The sequence below is a fragment of the Colletotrichum tamarilloi genome (assembly GCF_030869305.1).
Source record: "Colletotrichum tamarilloi strain Tom-12 chromosome Unknown Scaffold_26.1, whole genome shotgun sequence".
Classification (NCBI taxonomy): domain Eukaryota; kingdom Fungi; phylum Ascomycota; class Sordariomycetes; order Glomerellales; family Glomerellaceae; genus Colletotrichum; species Colletotrichum tamarilloi.
Window position 1 is genome coordinate 1 of NW_026849409.1, and position 25,134 is coordinate 25,134.

The 25,134-nt window shown below is 43.9% G+C and overlaps 7 protein-coding genes across 7 annotated transcripts; 2 read left to right on the top strand and 5 right to left on the bottom strand.

Moving 5' to 3' along the window:
• Positions 1-27: 27 nt before the first annotated feature.
• Positions 28-219, top strand: CTAM01_07863 (uncharacterized protein; the record flags this gene model as incomplete). The annotated part of the gene is made up of 1 exon (XM_060523884.1): positions 28-219. One exon carries the CDS (start codon positions 28-30, stop codon positions 217-219), a length of 192 nt encoding a protein of 63 aa, XP_060381339.1.
• A 1,252-nt stretch (positions 220-1,471) lies between these two features.
• CTAM01_07864 (uncharacterized protein) lies at positions 1,472-1,630 on the bottom strand (the record flags this gene model as incomplete). Its single annotated transcript, XM_060523885.1, has 1 exon — positions 1,472-1,630. A coding segment is annotated over one exon (159 nt), but the record flags the coding sequence as incomplete, so codon positions are not given.
• A 5,430-nt stretch (positions 1,631-7,060) lies between these two features.
• On the bottom strand, positions 7,061-9,364 carry CTAM01_07865 (GMC oxidoreductase; the record flags this gene model as incomplete). The annotated part of the gene is made up of 8 exons (XM_060523886.1): positions 7,061-7,093; positions 7,168-7,922; positions 7,978-8,191; positions 8,249-8,496; positions 8,560-8,686; positions 8,762-9,023; positions 9,080-9,113; positions 9,172-9,364. The coding sequence occupies 8 exons, from the start codon at positions 9,362-9,364 to the stop codon at positions 7,061-7,063; spliced, it is 1,866 nt and encodes a 621-aa protein (XP_060381341.1).
• A 6,523-nt stretch (positions 9,365-15,887) lies between these two features.
• Positions 15,888-17,029, top strand: CTAM01_07866 (D-isomer specific 2-hydroxyacid dehydrogenase; the record flags this gene model as incomplete). The annotated part of the gene is made up of 2 exons (XM_060523887.1): positions 15,888-16,194; positions 16,299-17,029. 2 exons carry the CDS (start codon positions 15,888-15,890, stop codon positions 17,027-17,029), a joined length of 1,038 nt encoding a protein of 345 aa, XP_060381342.1.
• A 335-nt stretch (positions 17,030-17,364) lies between these two features.
• On the bottom strand, positions 17,365-18,237 carry CTAM01_07867 (short-chain dehydrogenase/reductase SDR; the record flags this gene model as incomplete). The annotated part of the gene is made up of 1 exon (XM_060523888.1): positions 17,365-18,237. The coding sequence occupies one exon, from the start codon at positions 18,235-18,237 to the stop codon at positions 17,365-17,367; it is 873 nt and encodes a 290-aa protein (XP_060381343.1).
• A 939-nt stretch (positions 18,238-19,176) lies between these two features.
• CTAM01_07868 (uncharacterized protein) lies at positions 19,177-20,807 on the bottom strand (the record flags this gene model as incomplete). The annotated part of the gene is made up of 3 exons (XM_060523889.1): positions 19,177-19,807; positions 19,878-20,148; positions 20,234-20,807. The coding sequence occupies 3 exons, from the start codon at positions 20,805-20,807 to the stop codon at positions 19,177-19,179; spliced, it is 1,476 nt and encodes a 491-aa protein (XP_060381344.1).
• A 2,027-nt stretch (positions 20,808-22,834) lies between these two features.
• Positions 22,835-25,093, bottom strand: CTAM01_07869 (uncharacterized protein; the record flags this gene model as incomplete). Its single annotated transcript, XM_060523890.1, has 2 exons — positions 22,835-24,262; positions 24,317-25,093. 2 exons carry the CDS (start codon positions 25,091-25,093, stop codon positions 22,835-22,837), a joined length of 2,205 nt encoding a protein of 734 aa, XP_060381345.1.
• Between the last annotated feature and the right edge of the window lie 41 nt (positions 25,094-25,134).

The window sequence follows — 25,134 nt, forward strand, 5'->3', positions numbered from 1 at the left end:
CGGCACATCGACGCCGGCCTGGCCATAATGGCCACGATGGACGGGCCGGAGGTGTACAGGGTCAGGGCGATAAGCCGGCGCCTCAGACGGCTCCTACGGGACCCCCCGGGTAACGATAATACCCATATAAAAGAACAGATTATGCTGGACCTGGCTGCCCACGCGGGCTGGCACCAGGAGGTCCTGTGCGCGTTGGAGTGGGTGAAGCTCGCCCTGTAGGCGGGCGGCGGAAGGTTGGGAGCTGTTTTGATTAGTAGTTAGGTATGGAGCGCAATATACCCAGTTTTCCCCAATACGTAATACACGGTACGGCCCCGGCGGATTGCTCCGTCGGGGGGACGAGCTTTAGTATAAAGAGTAATAAATATTAACCTATTTAGCTCTTTTTTTGAAAACCTCTATATTATTATTAAAGTTTAGAACCTCTATAGCTAAGGGCCGCCTCTAACTATTATACTTAATTATTATAACTAATTATTATAGCTAACTTCTATTATTAACCTTTTTAATTAGCGTTACTACGTAAGTATATTACTTAGTTTATTATTAATAAGTAGCTAAAGAGAGTAGCTTACTTATCCCGAATTATATAGCGGTTTTTATATTAAAATTATTATATTACGTTAAGTACGTACTTAGGGTATATTATATATATTATATAATTAAAAAGTATATTATATTATATAATTTTTTCTAAAAGCGTAATCCCGTTAAAGTCGATCTTTTGCACTTATAAAACAAGAAAAAAAACTACTATATAAATAAAGCTTTTTTTACTTATTTTATTATTTTAAGACCGCTTTTATAATAAAGTTTAAAGTATTAATTTTAACTTTAAAAAGTTTTTAAAAGTCCAGAATTATAATAATTAGTTTAAAAACGATTATATTTTTAATTTTAATAAATACTTTTTCGTATTTAAAATCCTAAATAAATAAAGTATCTTTTTATATTAAGTTATTAAGGAGTCTAATTATATTAGTATAGTTTTTAAAGAATTATTAATAAAAGTTAATAAATCTTAAGAATCTTTATATATCCTTAACGTTTTATAATATAAGCTAGTCCCTAACTACTTTTATTTTTAATATTTATATATAGATTTATTTTAGTATAATAGTATATTTAAAAAAGTTTACTTTTTATATATAGAACTTAGACTTAAAAAGTTCGGTATATAATTTAGTATTTTAAAACTTTTAAAATACTATATAAATATATTTTTTATATATTTTAAAATTAAAAAAAAAAAGATAAGAATATTATTAATATAAATAATAATAAAAATATCAACGTACTCTTAGAGTACGTAGTTAACTATTATTTAAAAAGTTATTAAAATATTAATAAGTTTAAAAAATATAATAAAGTACTTAAAGAGTCCTTTATAAGTTTAAAATATTATCTTTTATTTATTTCTTTTTTTAATTTAAATCTAATTAAATACTTTTTTAAGATTTATAGTAATAAACTAATTAGCTTTATAAAATAAATCTCTAAGCTTAGTAATAAGTAATAAGGGATAATAATTCTTTTTTATAATTTTATTAAGTCTCTTATAGTTAATAATAAGTTTTAATTTTTTACTTTTTTTTAATATAAAATATAAAGGGAATCCTATAAGAGAATTTAATAATTAAATATATCCTTTTTTAAGTTTCTTATTAATATATTTATTAAAATACTCTTATTTTTTTTTAATTTATTAAGTATATTAAATAGAACTTAGGCTATATTCCTTTTTTAAGTTTAATTTCTATATCCTAGTTATTATATTTTAATAATCCTATTTTTTTAAGTTTTATTAATAGTTTTATATATATTTAGTACTCTTTAAGTATAATTTAAAGTTATTATAATTTTTAATTATTATTACTATATGTGAAATTCCTAAAGCTTTTTACTATTTTAATAAAAATTATATATTATACTTATTCTCGTTTTTTAAGAGTTATTAAAAATCTATTTAAACCCTTTTTTTTTTAAATTATTTAGTAACTAGATTTTTTTAGAGGACTTAGTTAGTAATATAATCTATTTATAAATTATACTTTTATAACTACGAGATTCCTAAAATAACGTCGATATTTTTAATCTCTATAATATTATATTATAGTTATTTTAGCTAATTATTAATATATATTAAAAAGTATACGGTTTCTTAATTAATATATTTATAATTATAATTAACTCGTTCTCTTTTTATTATTTATAGTTAATATAAGTTATTTTTTAATATTTATAATAAATTAAATTTATTTACTATTCTTAATAAAATATAAGTTTTTTATACGCCGCTATTAATAATAGTATTTAATCTTCGTTTATAAATATTAAAATTAATTTATAAATATATATTATTATATTATCTAGTTATATATAAAAACTTTATTTTTATTTTTACTTTTTATTATTCTTTTATAATTAGCTTTTTTTAGTTTTTTAATATATACTTTTTTTATTAAGTACTTTATTTATATAGTCCTTATTATTCTCTTTATACTTTAGTTTTTTTAATATAATAAATTTAGTATTAGTTATATTTATAATCTTTTTATTTTATATATTTATTATTAAAATACTTTATTAAAAAGTTAAGGTCTAGACTAAATATTATTTTATTATTATTATTAAAACTTAGTAATATCTAACTAAGTAATTAGTCCTCTATATAAATATCCTTAATAAGTTTATTATTACGTCTTTATAAATAAAAATAGCTATTTTATTTATATACGAGGTATAAGAAGTATTTATTATTTAAGTACTCTATTTAAAATAATTCTTTATAAAAGGGGTCTTTAGGGTTAAATAGAAAATAGTTTTTATTTATATAGGGGGTTATTATAATTTTTTTATATTTCTTAATTTTATAAAACTAAATAGTTTAGTTATCCTTAAATAAATAAATATATTTATATTATAATCTATTATTATTTTTTTAGAGCTAGTATTATTAATACTAAGTAATATTTTATAATTAGTCTTTATTTAAGTACGTTGTTAAGTAATGTTACGAAGTTTATTTAAATTATAAATTAATTCTATTTTATTAAAATAAAAAGAGCTAGTTCTTATTTTAATATCCTCTTTTTAAAAATTAAAATTAATTTTTCTTTTTTTTATAATTTTAAAATTAAAAGTTAGTTTTTTAATTACTTTAATTTTATTTTTATATAAGAGGTTTTGAAACTACTTTTTAACTTTATAAATAAATTTTCTATTATTATTTACTTTTTATATTATATAAATAAATTTAGTTAGGATTTTATCTAAATTAAGTTTTTTTTTAGACTTAGTATATTATTTTTAATTTATATAGTTTTATTATATTATATAGACGAGGCTATTTATAATTTTTTTTATATTAAGTTCTCTTTACTTAAGTTTAAAAAGCTACTCTTTTATATTAGCTAAGAATTTCTATTTAATTCGTTTTTTAAAAAGGTAAAGTATATTTTTTATAACGGGGTCTATTTTAGCTTTTTCTTTTATATTTCTATAAATCTAAAAGAGTATAATAATATATTTAGTATTATTATTTTTAAAAATATAGTTTTAATAAATAAATATTTTTTTTTATTACTATTACTAGGGTTTTAATAAAAAGTAAAGTAGTATTATATTCGGATTGTCCGCTATCCTTAAGTTATTTTAAATACTATCTTATTTATTTTTTATTATTTTAATAAATAAAATAGTTATTATTATAATAAGCTATTTATAAAAGTTATCTATAGGGGACTTCTTTATTTATAATATTAGCTCACTTTTTTAAAATAAGTTAATATTAAATACGCTTAGGTTATTAATAGTTTTTAATTATATATTCTAGCTTATTATAATTATAGTATTTAAAGTCCTTTTTTTATTATAATTCCTCGCGTTTAGTAATACTAAAGTTTATAAATCCTCTATATTATTTATAAATAGTATTTTAATAATTATTATTTTAATTATTACGGGATTACTAATTCGTTTAGAAGCTATACTAGGGTTATTATTAGTATTTACGTCCGGAATTAGGTTTTTACTTACGTTCTTTTTTTTTTCTTTCTTTTATAAAATTAATTATTAAGCTTAATTATAAGCTTATTATACTAAAAAAAATCGTTAGGTCTATTAAGTCGGATTAATTTATCCTTAACCTCGTTTTTTAGTTTTTAATAAAATATAAATATTTTAATATTATTTATAAGGTCTAACTAAATACTAAGGCGTTTAAACTTAGTAAAATATTTTTTTATTAATTTAGTTTATTATAGCTACGTTAAGTTATATTTAGCTTATCGTTTTTTATTAAAATCCTAAAATAAGGATTTAAGAGCTTTTTTAAATTTATTAAAAATATAATAAATATTACGTATTTTAATAGAGTACTTATTAAATATTTTTTTTACTAAGGTATTTTTTTTAAATTAGCTTAAACTATTTAAAAGCTCGTCCCCTAAAAAAACTAATAATATATATAACCTTCTTAATTTTATTAATAAAATTTTTATAATAAAAGTTTTAATAATTTTTAATTTAGATTAAAAATTTTTTAAAGGTTCTTAGGGTACTATTATAAATAATAAGTATATTAAGCTTAAGTTTTTATTATCTTTTTTAAAAAGGGGTAGTAATAGTATTAATAACTCTTTAAAGTATATTAATTTATTAAGTTAAGTATTTAGCTTTTTTAGTTTTAATTTCTAAATAGCTTATAGCTTTATTAAATATAGCCTATATCTAAGTAATATTTTCGTTATTTTTTTTAAAGCGTTTTTATATAGTAATATAAATTTCTAAAATAAAGTTAAGCTCTTTTTTAAAGTTTTTAATATTTTTTATTTTTTTATTTAAGTTTTTAAGAAGAGTAGGTCCTTTTTTCTTAGGGCTAGTTAAAAAAGTAAATAAAGTTATTTTAAAAAATATTATTTATATTATTTAGTTAGTTTTTGTAAAATAAACTTATTAAATAAGAGTAATTAAAGTATTATAACTAGCTTATTATAATAAGTATATTAATAAAAGTTAAGGTTATAAGTACTAAGTAAATAGTATTATAATTATAAATAGCTTTTTTAAAGCTATATTTATAAATTATAAAATAAATAAGGCTTTAGTAATTAATTATAATTTTATTAAAAAGGGTTTTTAATAAAAATAGCTAAAAGCGATTATAAGATTTAATATTAAGTTAATTATTAAAAAAGTTATAAAAAGTTTATTTTTAAGCTTAGTTTAAATTTATATTATATATAAGTTTCGTTTTTAAATATACTTTTTATAATATTCTTATTTATTATTATTTAACTATTTACTAAATAGTCGTTTATTTTATTTATTTATAATCGTTTATCTTACTTATTTATAAATATCTATTTTTTATTTTATTATATAATTATAGTTATATAACTTATTTATAGTTCTTTTATTTTAAAAAGAGTTACCCTAAGTCTATATTTTTATATATATAGTATAGTAGCCGCCGCAGGTCTTATAGGGTAAGGCCCTAGCCTTATTATACGTATTAGGTCGTAATATCGTATTCCTCTAAATACGTAGGGGTAATTAAGTTAATTAATAGTTCTTTTATTAAAAAGTCGTAATAGCTTTACTTTTTATAAGTAATAATAGTAAGGTTAAAGTCGGTAGGTTAAAGTAAGTAAGTAGAAATAGAAGTAGAAGTAGAAGTGGGCAATTAGTAGTAATAAAAATCGGTTAGAATAATCCCTAGCCTCTTATTAATCGGATTAGTTAAAGAAAAGTGGGACATAGCCCGCCTAGCTAACTAACATAGCCCCCCTAGTAGAACTCTTGTAAATAAGCTTGCTTAAGTAGAGTATTACGGTTAGCGATAGTATATATACATGCTGGCCCTATCGAACGCTGAATGGCATTAGGACATCGCTAACTCTGCTACACTCTCGATATTTAATCGAATTGTTATTGAAGTTATAAAGAGATATCGCATAATTGAATTGAAAACCTTGTCGGTCTCTCGATCCGTGAGCTAATATCATGATAATATGTTTACATACCCAAACAGATAGGAGAGCATTAATCCCAATTTCGGATGGAGAGCAACCGACCAGACCGAAAAGGAATGAACCCAAAAGTTTAAAGTATTTCTTGGGCACCCCGAAGCGGTGCCTAAGTGATATATTACTGGTCTACTTTAGCAATCCTATAACTACATCCCTGTCAACAGCGAGATGAACGGTACTGAAGGCATCAAATTCGCAAAGCATGTCAAAGCTAGTCCACTGAACACATAAGACTCAGACTGGTTCTGCCTTACATCGTAAGGCCAAACAGAAGACATTGAAAAGGACAGCGAGATAGAGCACTCTGAGACCGATGACGAGCTTGTGATCGAGCGCACTTGCTCTCTTCAGGTCCGGCCTTGGTTCAAAGTTGAGGAACGCAATGGAAAAAGCGCTTCGAGGTGGGATCATTGCGTCGAGGATCTTCTCGTAGCAGGGTGATGACTGTCTGCTAAGTCGATAAAACGATAGTCAAGCGGGCCGACATCAATTGACATGCTCCTGCTCAGGGAGTGGATTGAATGGAGTCCTGATTAATTTGGATGATTGAAGTATAGAATACGCTTCCATCGTTTTTGCCTGGCCCAAATTCCATCGCCTAAGCTCGCTCAGAACCAAATGGCTATCTTAGCTACCTATACTTGAGAGTCTATTCGATTTGAATACAGCTTTCTCGGCCATCAGAGCAGAAGGTGTACCAAAAGTCCAGCTACAAAGATATTTTTCGTATTTGAGCTTATCTTCTTCAAATGAAACCATTCCGTCCCAAGGAACATATAAATGTTGACGCCATGTCATCGAACAGTGCGAGATGAGACACATAGGCCGGACTTGCGACTTAAGACATAAACAACAAGTACGTTCAAGAGAAGGATTACGTCGTGGCTGATTCATGGAATCAATGACTCTTTATTGGACATAAAAGAGCTAAATCTTGCTAAATGCTGTTTTGCGTTGCATGTACATGGGCCGGGTTAAACTGAATTCCGCCCCTTGAGAATAAGCGTGCTTAATGATCGTCATTCCCTCTATGCGGTCTTGCCCTTGATGATGTCGGCAGCCTAAAATCAGAATTGTTAGCGAACGACCTCAGGTAACAGTTAAGAAGCGCTTAATGATATCAATTAGAGCTTACCTTCTCAGCAACAGCATAGACTGTGGTCATAATGTGAGTGGCAGGAACAAGAGGCATGATGCTGGCGTCCACAACGCGGAGTCCGCTGATGCCATAGACCTTGAGGCTGGCATCAACGACACCACCCTCCTCTCTTGCGCCCAACTTGCAGGTACCAACGGGATGGAACAAAGTACCACTCTGTTGGCGAACGAAGTCGGTGATGGCAGCGTCAGTGGTAACGTTAGCGCCAGGAACGACCTCGAAGGGTTGGAGGGGCTTGACGGCTTCGGTGCCGGCGATGGTGCGAGCGAACTTGACACCCTCGACCAAGAAAGAAACATCGAGGGGGTTCTTCAGGAACGCGGAGTCGGCGGTGGGAGCATCGAAAGTGCTGGAGGAAGCAGCCTTGAGGGAGCCACGGGAGTAGGGGTGCTGAAGACCGAGAACAACAACACCATCGGCCCAAATCAACTCGAGGAGTGCAGAGTCGGTGGCGGTGAGACGTTCGTTGAGGACCTTCTGTTGTGCCTGGTATCCCTTGATCACCTCAGCGGGGGCGCCTGAAGGCAAGAAAGTGGTTCCATCCTGGGCGGACGCCTCGGAGCTGAGAGTATCAACAGCCTTGGAGTATGTCGAGAGCGGGAGGAAAGTGAGGAAGTCGCCGGTGGGAGAGCTGAGAGGGCCGTTCTTCTGGCTGTCGTACTGGGCTCTAGCTTCGGCGGCGAAGGTGGCGTTGCTTTGGAGCAGAGAGCCGACGGGCAGAGTGGTGTTAACTAGGTTTTTCAAGTCAGCTGGCGTCAGGACAATCTCAGATTAAATTTTTCCTACTGGTGTTGACAACAGTCAGCATCACGTGGTCGTGGAGGTTCTGGCCAACGGCGGGGAGATCGACAACAGTAGGGACGTTGATGCTGGTGTGCAGAGCCGGGTCGCCAATGCCGGAAACCTGAAGAATCTGGGGCGAGTGCAGAGCTCCAGCAGCCAGGATGACTTCCTTGGCAGCGGTGGCAGTCTGCGCCTGAGCGCCCTTGCTGGCGGCAAACTGAACATAGCATTAGCTGGATGATTCCATTTGAAAGGCTGAGCAGCCTTGACTCACCTCAACGCCCGTAGCCTTAACGGCATCCCCTGACCCACTGGTGACAACCTTGGTAACCTGGCGTCCGGTGAGAAGGTGGAGGTTCTTGCGTCCAGTGAAGTTATCGTAGTAAGCCTCTCTGGCGGAGGAACGAGTGGAGGAAGTCGGGTCCTGGTTGTGAGGGCAGAAGTAACCTCCAATCGGGCTACCGTTGGCCTGGTCCTTCGCAACGGTGATCCCAAGCTCCTTAACAGCGTCGATCATGAACTCTATTTAGGAGGTTAGATCGTGTCCCTAGACATTACGATGGTTTTGAGCAGGAGAGACGCAACTAGTTGTAGGCCAGAAGAAAGGCGAGTAGGTGACCTGCATCAACCCATCGGTGCCGTGAGCAGCATCATCAACCTGGACGCCCCACTCAGAGACGATGTCGGCCTTCGGGGGTGTGAACTTCTCGTTCTGTAGGGTGAAATAGAGTTAGATTACCGACACGATTTACCTTCACGATTTCCACTAGGGGACACAAGCACTTACCTTCTTGAAATAAGGAAGCAAAGAATCCCAGTTCCATCCCGTGGCTCCGAGGCTTTCCCAACGATCGTAATCAGACTTTGAGCCCCGGTCGAATACCATGCGGTTAAGCTTAGTTGAACCTCCAACAACTCTTCCCTGGGGAATCGAGACAGACCGGCCTCCAAGGGCGTCGTTTGCGGCGTAGGTCGTGTTCCAGTCGTACTTGGTTCCAACGGCGCCGCCAGCCAATCCAGGGATCTTAACATAATCCTCGCCCGCGTCACTAGAAGTCATACGTCAGAACACGAAAACCTTGTTAGTCCATTTGGGCAATCTCACAGATCACCAGCCTCGATAACAAGAACAGTTACGGCTATACCAAGTCAGTTTTTGATTCGTTGCTTGACGCTTTCCAACGTTCTGCCACTTACCAGGGTCTTCCGAAAGGCGGTTAGCAACAGTAAGTCCACTAGCACCGGCGCCAACAACGATGTAGTCGTAGCTCGGCAGCAAATTTGTGTCGTTCTGTCGCTTGAGACAGACTGAAGGAGAGGACGGACGAGCAAGCGCTCCGAGGAGCGGCATTGCTGCCACAGCCACAGCCATCTTCACGACGTACGCCATGGTGACTAGTGTCTGAGTGGGACTTTAAGAGCAAAGGAACGAGTGTTTGTGTGTATGTACAAAGGTATAACGAGTGAGTAGAGACGCAAGATGTTGCAGAATTGTATCTCGACTCGGGACGACCCGATATATGATTTAACTTGCCCCTAAAGATGGGACTACTTCGTCTGATAACGACCCTCCAAGACTTCGAATTTGCCTGCTATTGATGCTGCCGGTCTTACCTGCCGATTGTGAACTCTCTTCCCCACAACGGTCAGGGGAAACAAGGCAGCCGAGAGACAAGCGCTGCTCGCGTTAAACGACGACATATTGGCCCAGACCGAGTAACACCTACGGATCCGTACTTGCTCCAGTAGAATGGACAAAAGAAAGACAAGGGGTTACGGGAAGAGCATCAGGGGAAAGGAGGGGGGCAAGGGCAGGGTCGGATAAATGCACACAACATCCCTGGCTCTATCTGAGCTGTCTTGGGTGGCGCAATATCTGCAGCGTGTTAGCGATTGCTTGCTCAGCAACAACAGCTGTAACTGCCACACGTGGTTGACAGGCCAAGTGGAGTAGAACCGGTTTCTGGGACAGGTCATCCGGAGATTGCAGCTAGGAAGCGGTTGCGAGAAATGTGCCGATGCATGGTTACTGAATCATTTAAGGTTCATACTGGTCGAAACGTCGAACAGAAGCGTCGATTTGGCCCCGCGCGGTAGCTCGTCTAGTCACGCTGACCAACATTCTCAGCTGAGCTCAAAGGCGACGATACAGTCTTTTAGGGTTGATTGAGCCAAGAGGCTGTAAAGTGACCCTCGGTTGTCTCGTAAGGTCTTGATGTACGCTGCAGTAGCCCATGGCGATCGGGGATGATCGCCGGTATCCAGATTCGTCCCATCGCCGAATACAATCCCTAAAAAGGATGCGCGGCACCCCAGACAACCCTGGTTCCGCGATTCAGATGCAAGGAGCCCCAGTCTTGTGCATCCCAGCATCCCTTTCGATTCCGTCCCTCCTTTACACACGTCCCCAGAGTCGGCAGGGTGCCGGCGCGAGCGGCAAGAGACATTTTTCTTTCCCACTACTCTGTACTCCACAACTTGTAAGTCATTGTATTTACTAACCTGCCTCTTTGGTGTTTGACACTGCCTCACGGCCACCAGCGAATCTCAAATGCCGTCTGTTTCGATAGCACAGCTCCTAAGACATATCGCAAACTATTCGCAGTTAAACTTGCCTTGTTCAAGTCATGTGTGTATTCTTAGTAGATGAATGACATCTATTGAGGCTTGGAAGAGGTGGGTGGCTTCTCGCTTAGGTTACCTTCTACGATTGGCGCGCCAGTGTCTGTAGGAAACCCGCTACATCGAATCTGTAGAGAAGGTCGAGGAGACAATAGGTACATGCGAGTCCCATTGAGACGTGAGCACCATCGCGGATACACGACTGTCTGTTCGTCCAACGGCTGGTTAGTCTTCTTCTCTTTTACCTAGTGAAATGGACGCATTTGAGACATGGCGCAGCACCGATCCGCTAAACCGATGGCGCTAGGGCATTGGTGCGCGTGTTCTCGCGATTCACAACGACTAGCTCACAACGCGGTTTACTGATCATCTTGTCTGTCTCGCCGCAAGATGACAGTCGGTGATTGACGCCGCAAAACGGGTAGCACATGTGAAGTTGGCCACCCCCGCGATGTGGTCGATGGGATTATGCAACCTTCACTAGATCGTCTTGCTGCATGCCACCCTCCCCTCGCACGTACGAATACAACTTCCTCTCAAGCCCTGTCATTTGCGTAGCTAGGGGTTACATCCACTTAGCCTAATACGGCGAGTCGTTGGCTTGGAATGTTCTAAGCGTCATTCGCAAGCTACTCTACAACGCCCCCAAAAAGCACTTTGAGCTTCCAACGGCACGTATGGGGGACTAAACTTTGTCGCTTGTGTTAGTTGCCACGTTTTGAGCCGAGGCATTAAAACGGCCCAGGCTTGCTTGTCGACCAATATTCAGCGCCGTCAAAGCCGACCTGACCTAACCTTCCATCTACTGCTGTCAAGTTTACGGCATACCACGACCGTTCAGGCCCATCTGTCCCACATTACACGGTAATTTGCAGGCTCGTCTCGTTGAGCAAACCAATCTCGTTGAGACTCGAATTTGACTTGATTACATAGACATATCAAGAGTGTTTTGCGATGAATCATAGGACAAGAGTTAGAAGATGCTTCAACTCTTCCAAATACATTCTAGACCTGCAGGTCGGGACGGTAAACTATAATGAAGGTTGTTTGACACATGGACTTTTCTAAGACTTTAGTTCGGTCTCTAAAAACCTCGTGATTAGAATTCGATTTCTCGATAGAAGTCTAGAAACAGTTTGGATGAACTTACGAGGCTCCAGTCACCAAGATGACTGACTTCCAAACGTGCGACTTGGTGCGAGTTTCACCTTTCACTCAAGCTGAGTCGGCGACCTGCCGACCTGACTGAAGCTGACGAGGGTGGTCAAAGCATCACTGCAAACAGGTTACTCGGGCAACTCAGTATCCAGTGTTCTGGCATGCATGACATGAAGATGCCTGTCAAGACTCGTTCATCTGAAGCCTCTAAACCCTAAATCAGGCGGCCAATGGAGTCGATAACTGGGGCAGTATCACAAATCAAGCCTATAAAAACAAGCGTGACATATGAGGCAACCCGAGAAGCTGGTTCAATCTATCGCATGCAAGGGACTATCATAGCTCGACCTTCTATGTCGCGGTCGCAAGCCAAGGCTCCCAAGAGACGCGGACGCGGACATTAGTTGCCTTGATTGAGGGTCTCCTGCAACATTCCCCTTTTTGCAGCGTGACCTCGCAGGAGCCGCAACTGCCGGATCGGCCGACACCGTTCTGGACGCAATCCCACTGGTTCGCCAAGGTCAAGTATTGATGGCTGATATATGGAGTACTCCGTACTGCCACAATCTGCTGTCAGGTTAGCAGAGGACTTGATGTCATTTGAAACTGGGGCTTGCAGGCTGTGGCCCGGTGGGTTCGGGATTTAATGTTGTCTCCATTTAACAGGCGCAATGGGGTCACGTAAGGAAAGTCTCCGCTTCGTTAATCAATGACATCTCTTGAGTCTTGAGTCTAGGTAAGTAGCAAAAAATGCTTTGCCGAGAATTATCTTGTTCAGGTCGTCCCAAAAGACAGGAAGCCACTGGCCAACTTCCTAGACAAAGGCATCAAGAAAGCCCTTTCTACAAAGAATAGGGGCATTCTGCGACAGACTTGGCCTGCGCAGCAAGGACATTGGATTGCGCAGCAGTTTGAGAGTTGCTCAGCCCCCGCATGTTCTGCCCAGTTAGAAGCCCCTTCAAGTTTCCAACGTTGATTGAACAAGGTAGTACTGTTTCCTGCTAGTCATATTCAGGAAAGTCTTAGAACACACGAAGCCGTACAACTGTAATTCCATGATTCTAAGGGATGACCTCAAATTCTAGGCCCTCGTAATAGTATCTTTCTCAGAGTTTGAATTATGGGACCTAAGCGCCGGAGCTCGGCCTACGAGCGGATGCCCCAGGTGGACCCGAAGCATTGCCGGAACCGCGGGGCTGCCGGGGCCCATCGGTTACAAGTAGGTTCATAGACTTTCCCGAAAAGGAACTCGCCGTGATGTGTAAGTGATGTATAAGAGATAAAAGAGCAAAGGAGGGGGCATGGCTTTCAGCATCCAACCTATGGACCTCATGAAAGCAAAGCTTGCATGTGATTACTGATGTGGTGCGCCGCACTCTAGCGGCGTACTCTGGCTGGTCGAGAGGAGGTAAGGCTTACCTCGGGCTTCGTCGGCTAGGAAGCTTGAAGCTATTCTTTTTCTTCTGCTGGTAAGCCTTCAAGATGAATCTTGTTACTTCCGTCAGTTTGGGGCGGATGAACTAGCTTGAGTTGTCCTTCCACGCACCCAGATCCATTTGGCATATACTATCCCTCAGATATCTCTTACAGTCAGAAAATACAGAGTTCTGGCCTAACGCAATGCTGTTGTGTCTCATCACGATATCATGTCGAAGGCGAGCCGCGCAATGGTCACAGAATTGGTAGCCATGATGCTCTCCGCAACTTAATTTCACCTAGCGACTGCAACGCTGATAGTCATGGCGCCCGGAAGCTTGATCGTCGGGATACGACTGCCGGCCTCTAAGGTCCAAAATCAGTGCCGACTTGAGAGTGTCACCAAGCCTGATTTCGGCCTGCGGGGGTGTCGCAATACCTATTGCTCAAGTTGGCTTTACTGAGGTAGGAGTATGCACGACCAAGGCTCGGGCGGGCGGCCATATTCACCTCTCTATCATTTTTAGTCGCTAGCACCAAATAGCACTTGCGCGGTGATCGGGAGGCTTGGGACCTTGGTCTAGTAATCTTCAATGTCAGAGAAACTGAGGAAGACTTATAATTGCCGCAAGATGTATGAGGCTATCGTAAGTTGGCACTTTGGATCATGATAGTTCTACTTCCGCTATACTAGCGCTGAGAGATCATTGAACGACAGAATTTACAGCTTTGAACATAAAAAGATGATCTGACTAGAGGGCACGGCAAAACAAAATGTTGACTAGGGTCCTCTCACAACTGATCTGTTCGTAGGTATATGCCATCTTACTACCTTAACCCATATGTGTACATCAAAGCGAGCAGGTAATGCTGATTCACCAAAGTTTAATCATGAATCGAGGGGTCTTTTACATGTTCACGATTTCACCTCACAGCGTTTTGGAATTTGATAGGGTTTGCTATCTCAAGATCATCCCCCGGGAAAATTCCTAACCTACCTTGCTGGATATATGACGCTTGGGCAGGTACAGTAAGAGAGAGTAAGGCAAATACACCTGCCGGATCTCTTTTTGGCCGGGAGTATACACAGCCCAGCCAGCACCTTCCCGCAGCTGCGTCCATCCTTCCACTGAGACGGCTGTCCATGTGACGTACCAATTCATGACTTACCACAGGTAAAGTACTAGGTACTTGAGGGGTCTAATCTTCGTCCCTGTCACTAACACAGCAGCCAGAAGGGTGAGTGGTTAAATGAACAAATACCCCTATGAAGCCAGAGTCCTGGTTGACTGAGGGGCGCGCTGGTCAAGTGAATCAAGTCCGGTCAGGGTTGTGAATTATAAAGTAAGTGATCACCAGCCCTGGTTTCTATTCTTATTCTGTTGTACTTTTGATAATCCTCGTCTGAACCTGTACGTGAATTACGACGAGCTAACCTACTGTACCTTAGTATTGGCGGATATGATAAGTCATGCATGGGTATTTGTACTTGCCTAGCCACTGTCTACTGTGTTCCGCTCTCTTGATTGAATCCGTTCACGATCACAGTTCAGCGAAGAACTGGCAGTTATCGCATCTGGAACTCGCTTGTTCCGCCTTTTTGTCTTGAGGACGTCAGCCCACACCGAGATCAATGCCATTGCGACAAGGCCCGATGAACAGACTTACGAGGTTTTCGACCAAATACATTTGAAGGCTTGGGGCACTCCATCCTTCATATTTCGAGAAGATTGCAGCACAATGGTTGTCTAGGTGACCCAAACATATGCCCTGAGACTCTGCAAAATGGCCTCGATGCAGAACAAGAAAAATGGCAGGATCGATAATCATTTGAACCTGATCTTGGAGGCGAGCAGCAGGCTAACAGTTACTAGGATATCACACTTGACTAAAGTCCTCTTCCATTCTCCGACAGATCTCTGATACATTTATCTACAATCATGCCTTGTTCTCATTCAAGGTCATCGTGGCGATTCCCAATCTGTCAGTTGATCGGACTACTCGCCGGATGGAGTTCAATTACCACCAGGCTACCAGCGAACTTCCCACGATCTCTCAGCCTAGGCAAACGGAGGTTCGGAAAGTCAAACCAGGCGGTGAACCAAGGCAGGCGGATGGACGATGGGGGGCATCCGTACCGAGTCCGAACCCCAAGTCGTGGTGGTGCTCGGGCTTGGCGGGGTTCGGGGCTGTTGACCGTCCTTGGACCAACCGGCAAATGGAGCAACTGGGGACGTCACAGCTTGAAATTCCCCGCGGGTTATGGAGCCGTTGCGGGCTATTTGCGGGGGGCGGGGAGGAGCATTAGCTTCAGAGCCTCCAGTAGCTCGACGTAGGCGTTGCAGGCCGTTCCACTTAGCGCTAGGATCACTGCCGGGAGTCGGAAGAGCTACCCCAAAGCTCTCCAAATGGGGCAAATATCGCCGGCCAAAACCCAACAAAAACATGTCCGAACCCAATCGGGGCCTGCTGATTATCATGCAGAGCAACCAAAGCAAGACATTCCGACCGCACGACTCGTCTGATTTATACATCACTGCGGAGAGCTCACCGAGCTCTAGAAAGCTCAATTCATTCAATTGACTGATCATCCCGCTCGACTGCTTCCTACAGTTCTCGTCTCTTCAACTCACGATCTCTCCCTTTCACTCGCGACAGTACCAGGCTCAAACTAATAAACCACTAGCACAACAGAAGTACGGATACAAGCAGTCAAAATGGGCAAGCCAATTGTTCTCCAGCTCGGCGACGACATCAAGTGGAACCATGACCTCTACAAGGAATTCACTTCGAAGTTCGACATCCGCCGGTCATACAGCATGCCGCGCGCCGAGTTCATCCAAGCACTAAAGGACAAGAAGTTTGGCGACTTCTTCGCCATCTACCGCCCCTTCTGGAACACGGGAGGCGAGATGGGCAACTGGGACAAGGAATTGATCTCGCTTCTTCCCTCTTCATGCAAGGTGTACGCCAGCGCCGGCGCCGGTTTTGACTGGGTTGACACAGAGACTCTCGCGAGCCGAGGTTGGTACCCCCACGACACCAGCGCCAAAAGAAGACCATGTTGAGGGTTCTTGACGCCTCAATTGAACCATGAGCCAGAAGCTGACCAGAGTTCTACTACACAGGCATCATCTACTGCAACGCCGCCGCAGCATGCACAGAATCCGTCGCCGACGGCGCAATCTGGCTCATCCTCTCCACCTTCCGCCTCTTCTCCTGGTCCTCCGCCGCCGCCCGCTCAGGCGACCCAGACCAATTCGTCGACGCCAACAAGAACCTCGGCGCCGTCTCGCGCAACCCCAACGGCTTCAGCCTGGGCATCATCGGCTTCGGCAAGATTGGTCGTCGCATCGCCGAAAAGGCCCACAAGTCCTTTGACATGAAGATCCTCTACAACGACGTCGTCCGCATGCCCGCCGATCTCGAAAAGCCTTCCAACGCGACCTACATCAAGGACATGAACGAGCTGCTCGCCACGGCCGACTGCGTGTTGACGGCGACGCCTTTTGCGGGCAAGACGCTCCTGGACGCTGCTGCGATTGCCAAGATGAAGAAGGGCGCCAAGCTCATTAACATTGCGCGTGGAAAGCTCATTGAGGAGGAGCCGCTTGTTGCCGCGCTCAAGAGCGGACACCTCTCGGCTGTTGGCTTGGACGTGCACTACAATGAGCCTCATGTGAACAAGGAGCTAATCAAGATGAGGAACGTCGAGGTTCTGTCGCACAACGCCGGTGCTTCTCTGGATGCCCACATGGGTTTCGAGAGGCTTGGTATGGAGAACATTCTCTCCTTTGCGAGCACCGGCAAGGCCGTCACGCCTGTCAATGCCCATCTGATCAACAAGAGCCGTCTGTAACGAGGATACGAAATTATGAAAATGGGGCCTGGATTGTAGTATAACCACGGAAAACCAAGGAGTTACATATCGGATTAATTGAACAAACTGAAGTTCTGTTTCAAAGTCTTTGGCCCACGGCATCGTGCTTTTGCTCGGTTGTAGATGAACGGTGATGAAGTATCGCTCACATGTCATCGATCGAACTGAAGTGCTGTCCAAGGGTCCTAGCTAGTGATCATGAAAACGAAGTCTAAGATTGAGGAAGAGTCTCGTTTTGTTAACCTACACCAACTATCGAGCTCCAGGAAGATCGTTACCTTATCTTCAAAGCATCACATCAGCATAATCTATCCCTACGCCATATGCTTCTTCATCTCCTCCACAATCGGTCCCTCACCCCACCTCAACTTCGCCAACCACCCCCCATCAATCAACACATCCGTCCCGTTAACATACCGACACCCCACAACAAACCCAACCGCATCCGCAACCTCTTCCGCCGTCGCAGCCCTCTTGAAAGGATGCGCCTTCATCATCTCCCGTATCCCCGCCCCGCTCGACCCCTCCATCTCCGCCGCCAGCATCTTGGTCTCCGTCATCCCCGGCGCAACAAGATTCACCCGCACGCCCTTTCCTGCGTACGCCTCTGAAGCAGCAGCCGCCTGAACGCGTAGACTATTTGCCTTTTTCGCGATGCAGTACGCCGTGGCGCTGACGCCCGCGATAAGCTCATGGAGTTCCTTGTTCTCGAGGAGGGATGTCCGCGGCGCGGTCGCGAGGTGTCGTTCGAGGTCCGGCGAGAGGGGCGGGATCATGTGCTGGCCCATACTTCCCACGCAAACGACCGACGAGCCGTACGGCATCTCGACCTCTTTCCCAAACACTTCAATCACGTTTGCCGTGCCGACAACATCAACAGCGAGAATCATCTCTGCCGATCCCATCGTTGGGCTGAGTGCCGAGGTCAAGACGACCGTCTCGATAGTCCCGCCCAGGGACGAGGCCGTTTTCGCGAGGGAGACGACGGATTCGTAGGATGTCACGTCGACTTGCTGCGCCGTGACTTTGTGGCCTGCTTGTTTAAGGGACTCGGCGCCGGCGGAGATGGTGGACGGGGAGCGGCTCGCGAAGAGGATGTGGTGGCCTGCGCCGAGGCGATGGGCTGTTGCTAAGCCGATCCCGCCGCCGCCGATGATGACCATGATTGGGAGTGCGTCTAATGCCATGGCTATGGTGTTTTAACTAGGTATCGGTATTCTTACTAGACATGAAAACCCGAGATAGCTGTGTAGATCCTCTCCCATGGAAACTTCGTCGATTTGTCGAAGAGTTAGCTCGCGGAGCTATGGCCATTTAAATAGGCCCGCTTCAGGACTCGGAAGCTCGGTCTCGCTTTAAAGGCGAAGTAGGTAAGATGCCCAACTCGTCGAAGTTTGTCTGAAGCTTTTGCCTGGGATATCAGACGAGTTTACCCAGCGGCGCGTCTATTTGCCGAATGAAGACAAGGGAAGCTTCCATTGACCAATAACATCTGGCAATGAGTGTCATCACCACCCAAACTTTAGGTTGAACTCTCAGTGTGTGAGGAGAGATGTATTAAGCACACACCATCCCTCATCTCTCCTTCTTCGCTGTCAGAATCATGTCTTTGGGCTGAGAATCTGCTCTCTTAATGCAACGAGATTGGGGACAAGGTTCTGTAATAAAATAGCGTCTTCAAGCATTTTTAAGCAGAATAAGCTCACTATCCATGCTGGTTGTGAATTTGCCTGGCTTTGCCCAGGCTTCCCGAGGTTAATCGACTTTTCGGATTGGGCCATACGGACTTCTCGACCGTATGTTCGCGGTCAAGCTGGCGTCAACTACACACTAGATATGTAGTATGTACAACGAGAAACGCATTTATGTTTGGAGCGCATCAGGGAATCAAAAGGCTGAGTACGATCAGATCACGCGCACACGACACTGAAAAACTTATTTGCAGGTTGTAGAATTCTTCTACTGTCTGGCTTATCCCGAGTTTGTCTAGCCATCTGTCATGCTGCCAGAACCATCGGAAAAGGTATCTTCATCGCCCATCAATCCTCATTATCATCATTGATCCATCCCTACTGTCGATGCTTCGTATGTCGCCCTTTCTCAGGTTGAATCAGTGTGGTAGTGAATCAGTTCGGGAGCTTGTCTCCAACGCACTGGTCCTGAGTGACAGCACCCATGTCCATGAGTCCCTCGCCAATGCAGCCAGGTCGAATGGTGTCAGGCACATCCGCCTGATACATCCAGACCGGACCCTTCTCCTTGGGCGTGTCATCGGGCTTACCATTGTAATACCAGTCGAACTCCATGTTGGAAACTCCACCCTCTCCAGCACAAGAACGGACCAGCTTGGAGACGTTCTCCCCAAAAGTGCCAATGACACCGTCCTTGAAGTTTGAGCCGCGGATGTAGAGCGCTCTCTTGCCCGGGACCTTCATGTTCCAGAAGTAGCAAGTGTTCCAGACCCAGCCTTGCTGAATGCTGTCGATGACGCTGTGAGCAAGCGCCACGCCGGGGGCTCGGTAGACAGGGTCTTGCTTCTCCATGGGCATGGGGAGACGAGTGCGACAGTCGGTGTAGACGAAGATGATGACGCCGTCAGGGACCAAGTTTCCAGAGAATTGGCCATTCATTTTCTCTCCCTCGATCATCCACATTTGGTTATCGCAGGACTTCCAGTTGACGGGTTGTATGCCTTCGACAGCGCAGGAGTTGAGATCCCAGATTGTAGGTTTTCGGTTGGCAGTGGTCATGCCACCACTAACGGAACATTGATGTTAGTAAAGTAAGTCACTATCTTGTCAGCGTGAGCTTTGGATGCTCTACTTACCAGACAACCTTCTTGACAGGAACAAAGGTGAAGTAGCCACATTCACCCGCCTCTAGTTTGATGTCCCACTTCTTGCCCTTCGCTTGGCCGTAGTTGTGAGACCAACCGCCAGAGACACCAACCTTGAACGCCTTCAGGAATTGAAGCTTGGTGCTTGCACCAACACTCCAGCCTGAACCCACTGACTCAGAATCAGTCATGCCGCATTTGATGGGAGAATGACAGTCGGAACTCGGGAAAGGAACTTCTTGAGCCCACTCGAAAGTGGTTCCTATTTAGGAAAGACAAGTCAGCATGTATTTGAACAAGGCAACTTGAAACTTGAAAACAACAAGGTTCATCAGATCTGAACTCACGAAGCTGACAGAAGGAAGTGCATCCGTCGTTCCACCATCTCGAATCGCCACCAGTGTCCCAGTTCGCACAAGTGTCAAACCTCATCTTGCCTGCCTTGAATGAAAGGAACTTGTTCTTGGGAGGACAGTCCTCGGCCTTGTACTCGTAATAGAGCGTGGCGGGCTTGGTCTTGTCCGAACAGGGCTCGACGGAAGCGGCATTCATATGCTCGCTACTGGCCTTGGTGTTGGCATGGGAAGAGCCGTTGCGATCCTCGGGGCGAATGGCCCAGAGCGGCGGGTTCGCGGGGTCCCAGGTGTAGTTGAGAGGGGCGACGGAGGTGAAGTTACCGATCTCGTTGTTGCGCTTGCCAATGTTGAAAATGTCGTTCTCAAGGAAGCGCTCACGATCCTCGGGGCGCATGGTCCAGGGGGGAGGGTTAGCAGGGTCCCAGTCATACTCGAGCGGGATGACTCGGCCATCCTGAGCAGGGGCGCCGTCAACACCAAGGAGGAAGAGTGAAATGAGCAAGAAGATGCCCATCATGACTCCCTTTCCCTCGGGTGAGGCAGAGGCGAGACTGAAAGCTACCATACTTTCTAGCAGAGCAGAATGGTGAACTTGCGTGAAGGAAGTTGTTGCTTGCGCAAAACGGGGATAGAATATTAGCTGTGAAGATTGTGCAGAGAACAAAGAATTGAGAAAGTTTTTGTTCCGTGAACCAAGGAGAAAGAAATCTCCAGGTTTGAGGTGCCTGGAGAAGAAGGTTGTGTGTTGGAGGGATGTGTAGAGGAAAGAAAAGATTCGTCCTCCAGAAGCTGTGAAATAATGAGATTTGTGGGAAGGGACAATGAGCTAATTCTCAAGCGAGGCGGTCAGTGAGGGTATTCAAGAGGCTCAAAGGTGAAGGAGGCGAATACTCAACGTGATTAAGAGGGAAGGTTCAATGTAGGAAAACTCATTCGCTCTTTCCCCTGCTAACGAGGCCATTACTTGGTTTGATGAAATCACCCAGTCCAGTTGTGACTACACATTATGTTTCAACATCGCTTTCTCAGCAAAATTATTCCAGGTAGCTAGCTATATATGCATGTGTCTATGGATTTAAGGCACGACGTGGAGGTTGTGTGGGTAGTAAGAATGCATGTCACTCCTGGATCTTGACCACAAACGCGTAACCTCATCATTGCGCGGCCACAAGGCACATAACCATATGTGAAATCCTGATTTTCTTTGCTAGGTGCGTTTAATGGCGCCGAGAGACTGCCTCATATAGACGACGTAGCAGGATCCTACGATGTTTCAGTAAGCAGCTAGACACCAAACAATGTACCGGAGACAACATCAATACAGCTCTCAGCCTCTCTCATAGATCTTTCTCGGCTAGCTTACTGTGATGTTCTTGTTCCTACTTGAGCTTGCATCAAATACGGCTCCTGGATGAAGATACCAACACTCTGTGCAGACAGCTTCATGCAAAGCTCTACATCTGGAGTTGCACCAAGTTTGCTCAGCTGTTTGCGTTTGTCCCTTGCATACGAGTGAAGAGCATATGGCCATAGCATTGAAGGAAGATATCTATCCTTGCTTTGTGTTACTCGTGTTACTCTAAAATGATTGTAAAGCTCTCTTGAGATCCTTTGCCTAGCTAATCCGGAACATATTAATCCTCGTTGGAGGGGACAAGGAAACGGACACCGAGAGCACACGCCGAAATTTGTTTTTGTAACCAGACTGTGAAGCATACGTATCATGTTTTTTCCCCCTTTACGCTCTCAGATGTGCGTTTTGCGAGCCCACAATACCTGCCGTGCCTATATACCTTGCTTCAGCTTCGACACATGTTTTCGAGAGGCAGTGGCTGGACCGCACCTTCCAAAAGTGATCCAAACCATGACGAGAACCCCTTCGACCGTATCCCTCCAACCCCAATACACCACAGCCACCAGCCCATATATACTCCCTTCCTTCCATTCCAGTCACCAGCCAGCAAGCGCCCCCTTGGGGGTCAGGTCAAAACTGGCTGGGTGGTGGAGTGGTTGAAGTCCACGAACAGCCTAATCGGTGAAGGCTCAGAGGTCCCGTGTTCGAGTCCCAGCATGAGCACCAGAGATGTAGTCCCCATTCGCCACCGGGGGGGTGAACTCTTTTGACTTTTTGGCTATACTCTTCAAGGGTGCTATGCTTCTATACCCTGCGGCCCAACACGGTTGAGGACTTAAGAGGTAGGAGAGTAGGCACTCTTTCCGCTCAAGTCGACCGTCGTGGTTGTATGTGTTCACCGAGAAAATTTGCCCAGTCTGCAAGCACTGACATTGATGGCAAGTCGGTGCCAAGGATGTTTGCTTGACGTGTTTGTATTTGTGTTTTATATAAGTATTGATGAGCCAACAATGGCCTTGCTCATGTTCAAGGCTACTGAGCCTGTTCTCTCCCATCTACAGTTGACCTCCCATGGTCTACCCATATCATGAGGACGCGGCCTCTCCCAATGCTAATATGTACCCACTCGTCCATTACTTTTACAGAGGTGAAGAACACCCGAGGCATCCAAGCAGAAAGCCTTCCACGTCATGTCATATTCGGCGTTGAAAAAATCCAAAATCATGCTAATCATACGCTCAGAGGAATGCGTTAGGGCGGCCACCGCCACCGCCACCGCCAGGCTGTGACCGATGAGGAGGCGGCGTGGGTGCTTCAGACTCAAAGTCCGTATCACGTCCATCACTTCCTCTCCTAGGCGGCGTTGTGATACCGCGTCCGTATCTCGAGGCCTGCGGTGGGCTCGGGCTCGAGTCCACATGCCTCAACTTGTCGTCATTGAACGAGTCCTCCTCATCATCCTCATCATCATAGCGTTGCAAGGCAGGCATCGAGCGAGAGTCTCCCTTTACAAGACCAAGTCGCTCCTCTTCAGTAGCGTTCTTGACTTGCGGACTAGAGTAACCCCGTGAACCAAGGCCATAGCGGCTGGTTGGTCGAAGCTGCGGATGTTGCTGCTGGTGATCGTCCTCGTGATGCGGTGAATCAGCGTGATGTCTCTTGAAGACGTTGGAGAAGGAGAACTGTCTCTTCGCTGAATGTGGTGGTGGAGTAGGTGCGAGATGCGAGCTGGTGCCGCTAAAGCCACTACCTTGCGACACAGCACGCTGGTCATACACGCCGGCAGCACCAGCATATTCCAAGCCGCCATGTTCACCAGCTGGAAGCCCGTACACATGCTCTCTGCTCTTGCCGTAGTACGGTGCCTGGTCATCGTCTGATTTGATCGTGGAAACGGCGATTTCTGTCAAGGGAACTGGATGCATTGGGCTCTGAACCCTTGGATCCTGAAACTGGGGCTGGTTCGGCGACAGAACACTACGTGCTCGCTCTCGGATGGTACCTGCAATGCTTGAAAGCATACCGGGAGAAGAAGGCCGATCGTGCTCTGCCAGCTCCTCTTCAGTGGGGAAATGAGACATGCCAAGAGGCGGATGGGCCTGGGGAGAAGCGGGAGGAATGACAGTCGGTGTGTGAGGGATACCGGCTTGCGAGAGAGGATAAGGCGATCGTATCGTTCCTCTGGTGCTTCGACTTCCAACCGTCATAGTTCTCCGCCTTCTAATCCCGTCCCATTCGTAAACGGGCTGGCCATCTTCGCTCACAGGCTCCAGCGACTCTCGCATCTTCTCTTCCTGTAATCGCTTGAACTCGGCCTCTTCCATCTTCTGTCTGGCGGAGGAGAAGCGACGCGCGATCGCAGCAGCTCCACGGATAGCGTCTGCCTTGGGCTCGGTCTCGGGTTGTTCTTGTTCGGCGATGGTGTGAATCTGGTTAAGATCTCCGGCAAAGACTGCGGTGTCGGGCACATCCTTGGCTGACTTGGAAAGTTGGAGTAGCACAACACCGGCGCAGATGGTCAAGAAGCCGTTGACCACAGTAATAATAGCAGTGGGAGTGCCCTTGAAACCTCTAAAGAGCACTGCCGAAGTAATGATGGTCGTGCTGGTGAAGTAAACGTAGTATGTTGGTGTGACGAGGGCGGCGTTAAAAAGATTCAATGCTTTCTGTGATTTCAATCAGCCTTGCGTTTCTCAGCCATGTGGAAACAGATGTCTCACGTTCAAGTAAATGATCTCTGTCAGCAAAGTACCAATGACGAAGACCAGCAGAACATAGGTGAACCATTTGTTGAACTGAGCCTCGCCGCCTGCTTGGGCCACGATTGCCGCACCCAAACCCTGCGTTGCTACAACACTCAAACCTCCAACCCAACTGCAGATGGAGATATAGACCAGCATATTCTTGTTGCCCCATCTCGGCCCTGCGTACCACGCGGTAATGGCGCTGCCGACGAGGATGACGCCGGCATAGGACAGGAACCCGGGCTGAATGACATAGCTTTGCATCTGTTGAATGTTGGCAACGGCAGAATTCTCGGGCGCATTCATGACAATGACGACAGAGCCAACAATGCAGAGGAAACATGCGACTTTGCCCACCATACTCAAGCGTTCCTTGAGGAAGATGGCGGATAGAATGGCAGTCAGGACAACGGATAAGGCGCCTAGCGGGGTAACGAGGATGGCGTCGGTGAAGGCATATGCGACGAAGTTGCAGATCTCGCCGAAAATCATCAGGGTCATGCCAGTCCACCACCAGGCGTTCTTGAGGTAGCCATAGCCCTCACCGGGAGCTTCATTGTATTTCTCGTTGGCCTTCAAAAGACCGACTTTCTTGATGACGAAGGAGGTCCCGATAAATGCGCCGGAGGCTACAGCCAAGGAAATACCAATGGCCTTGTATGAGGCAGGTCTCGTGGCAGTATCGCCAGTTGAACCGCCCATCCGTGCGTATATCTCATGCGCCGCCGTCAATATTTCCGCGGATTGCTCCATTGCGGCGGTTGGGTACGCCGGCGACTTGGTCGCCGGGGTGA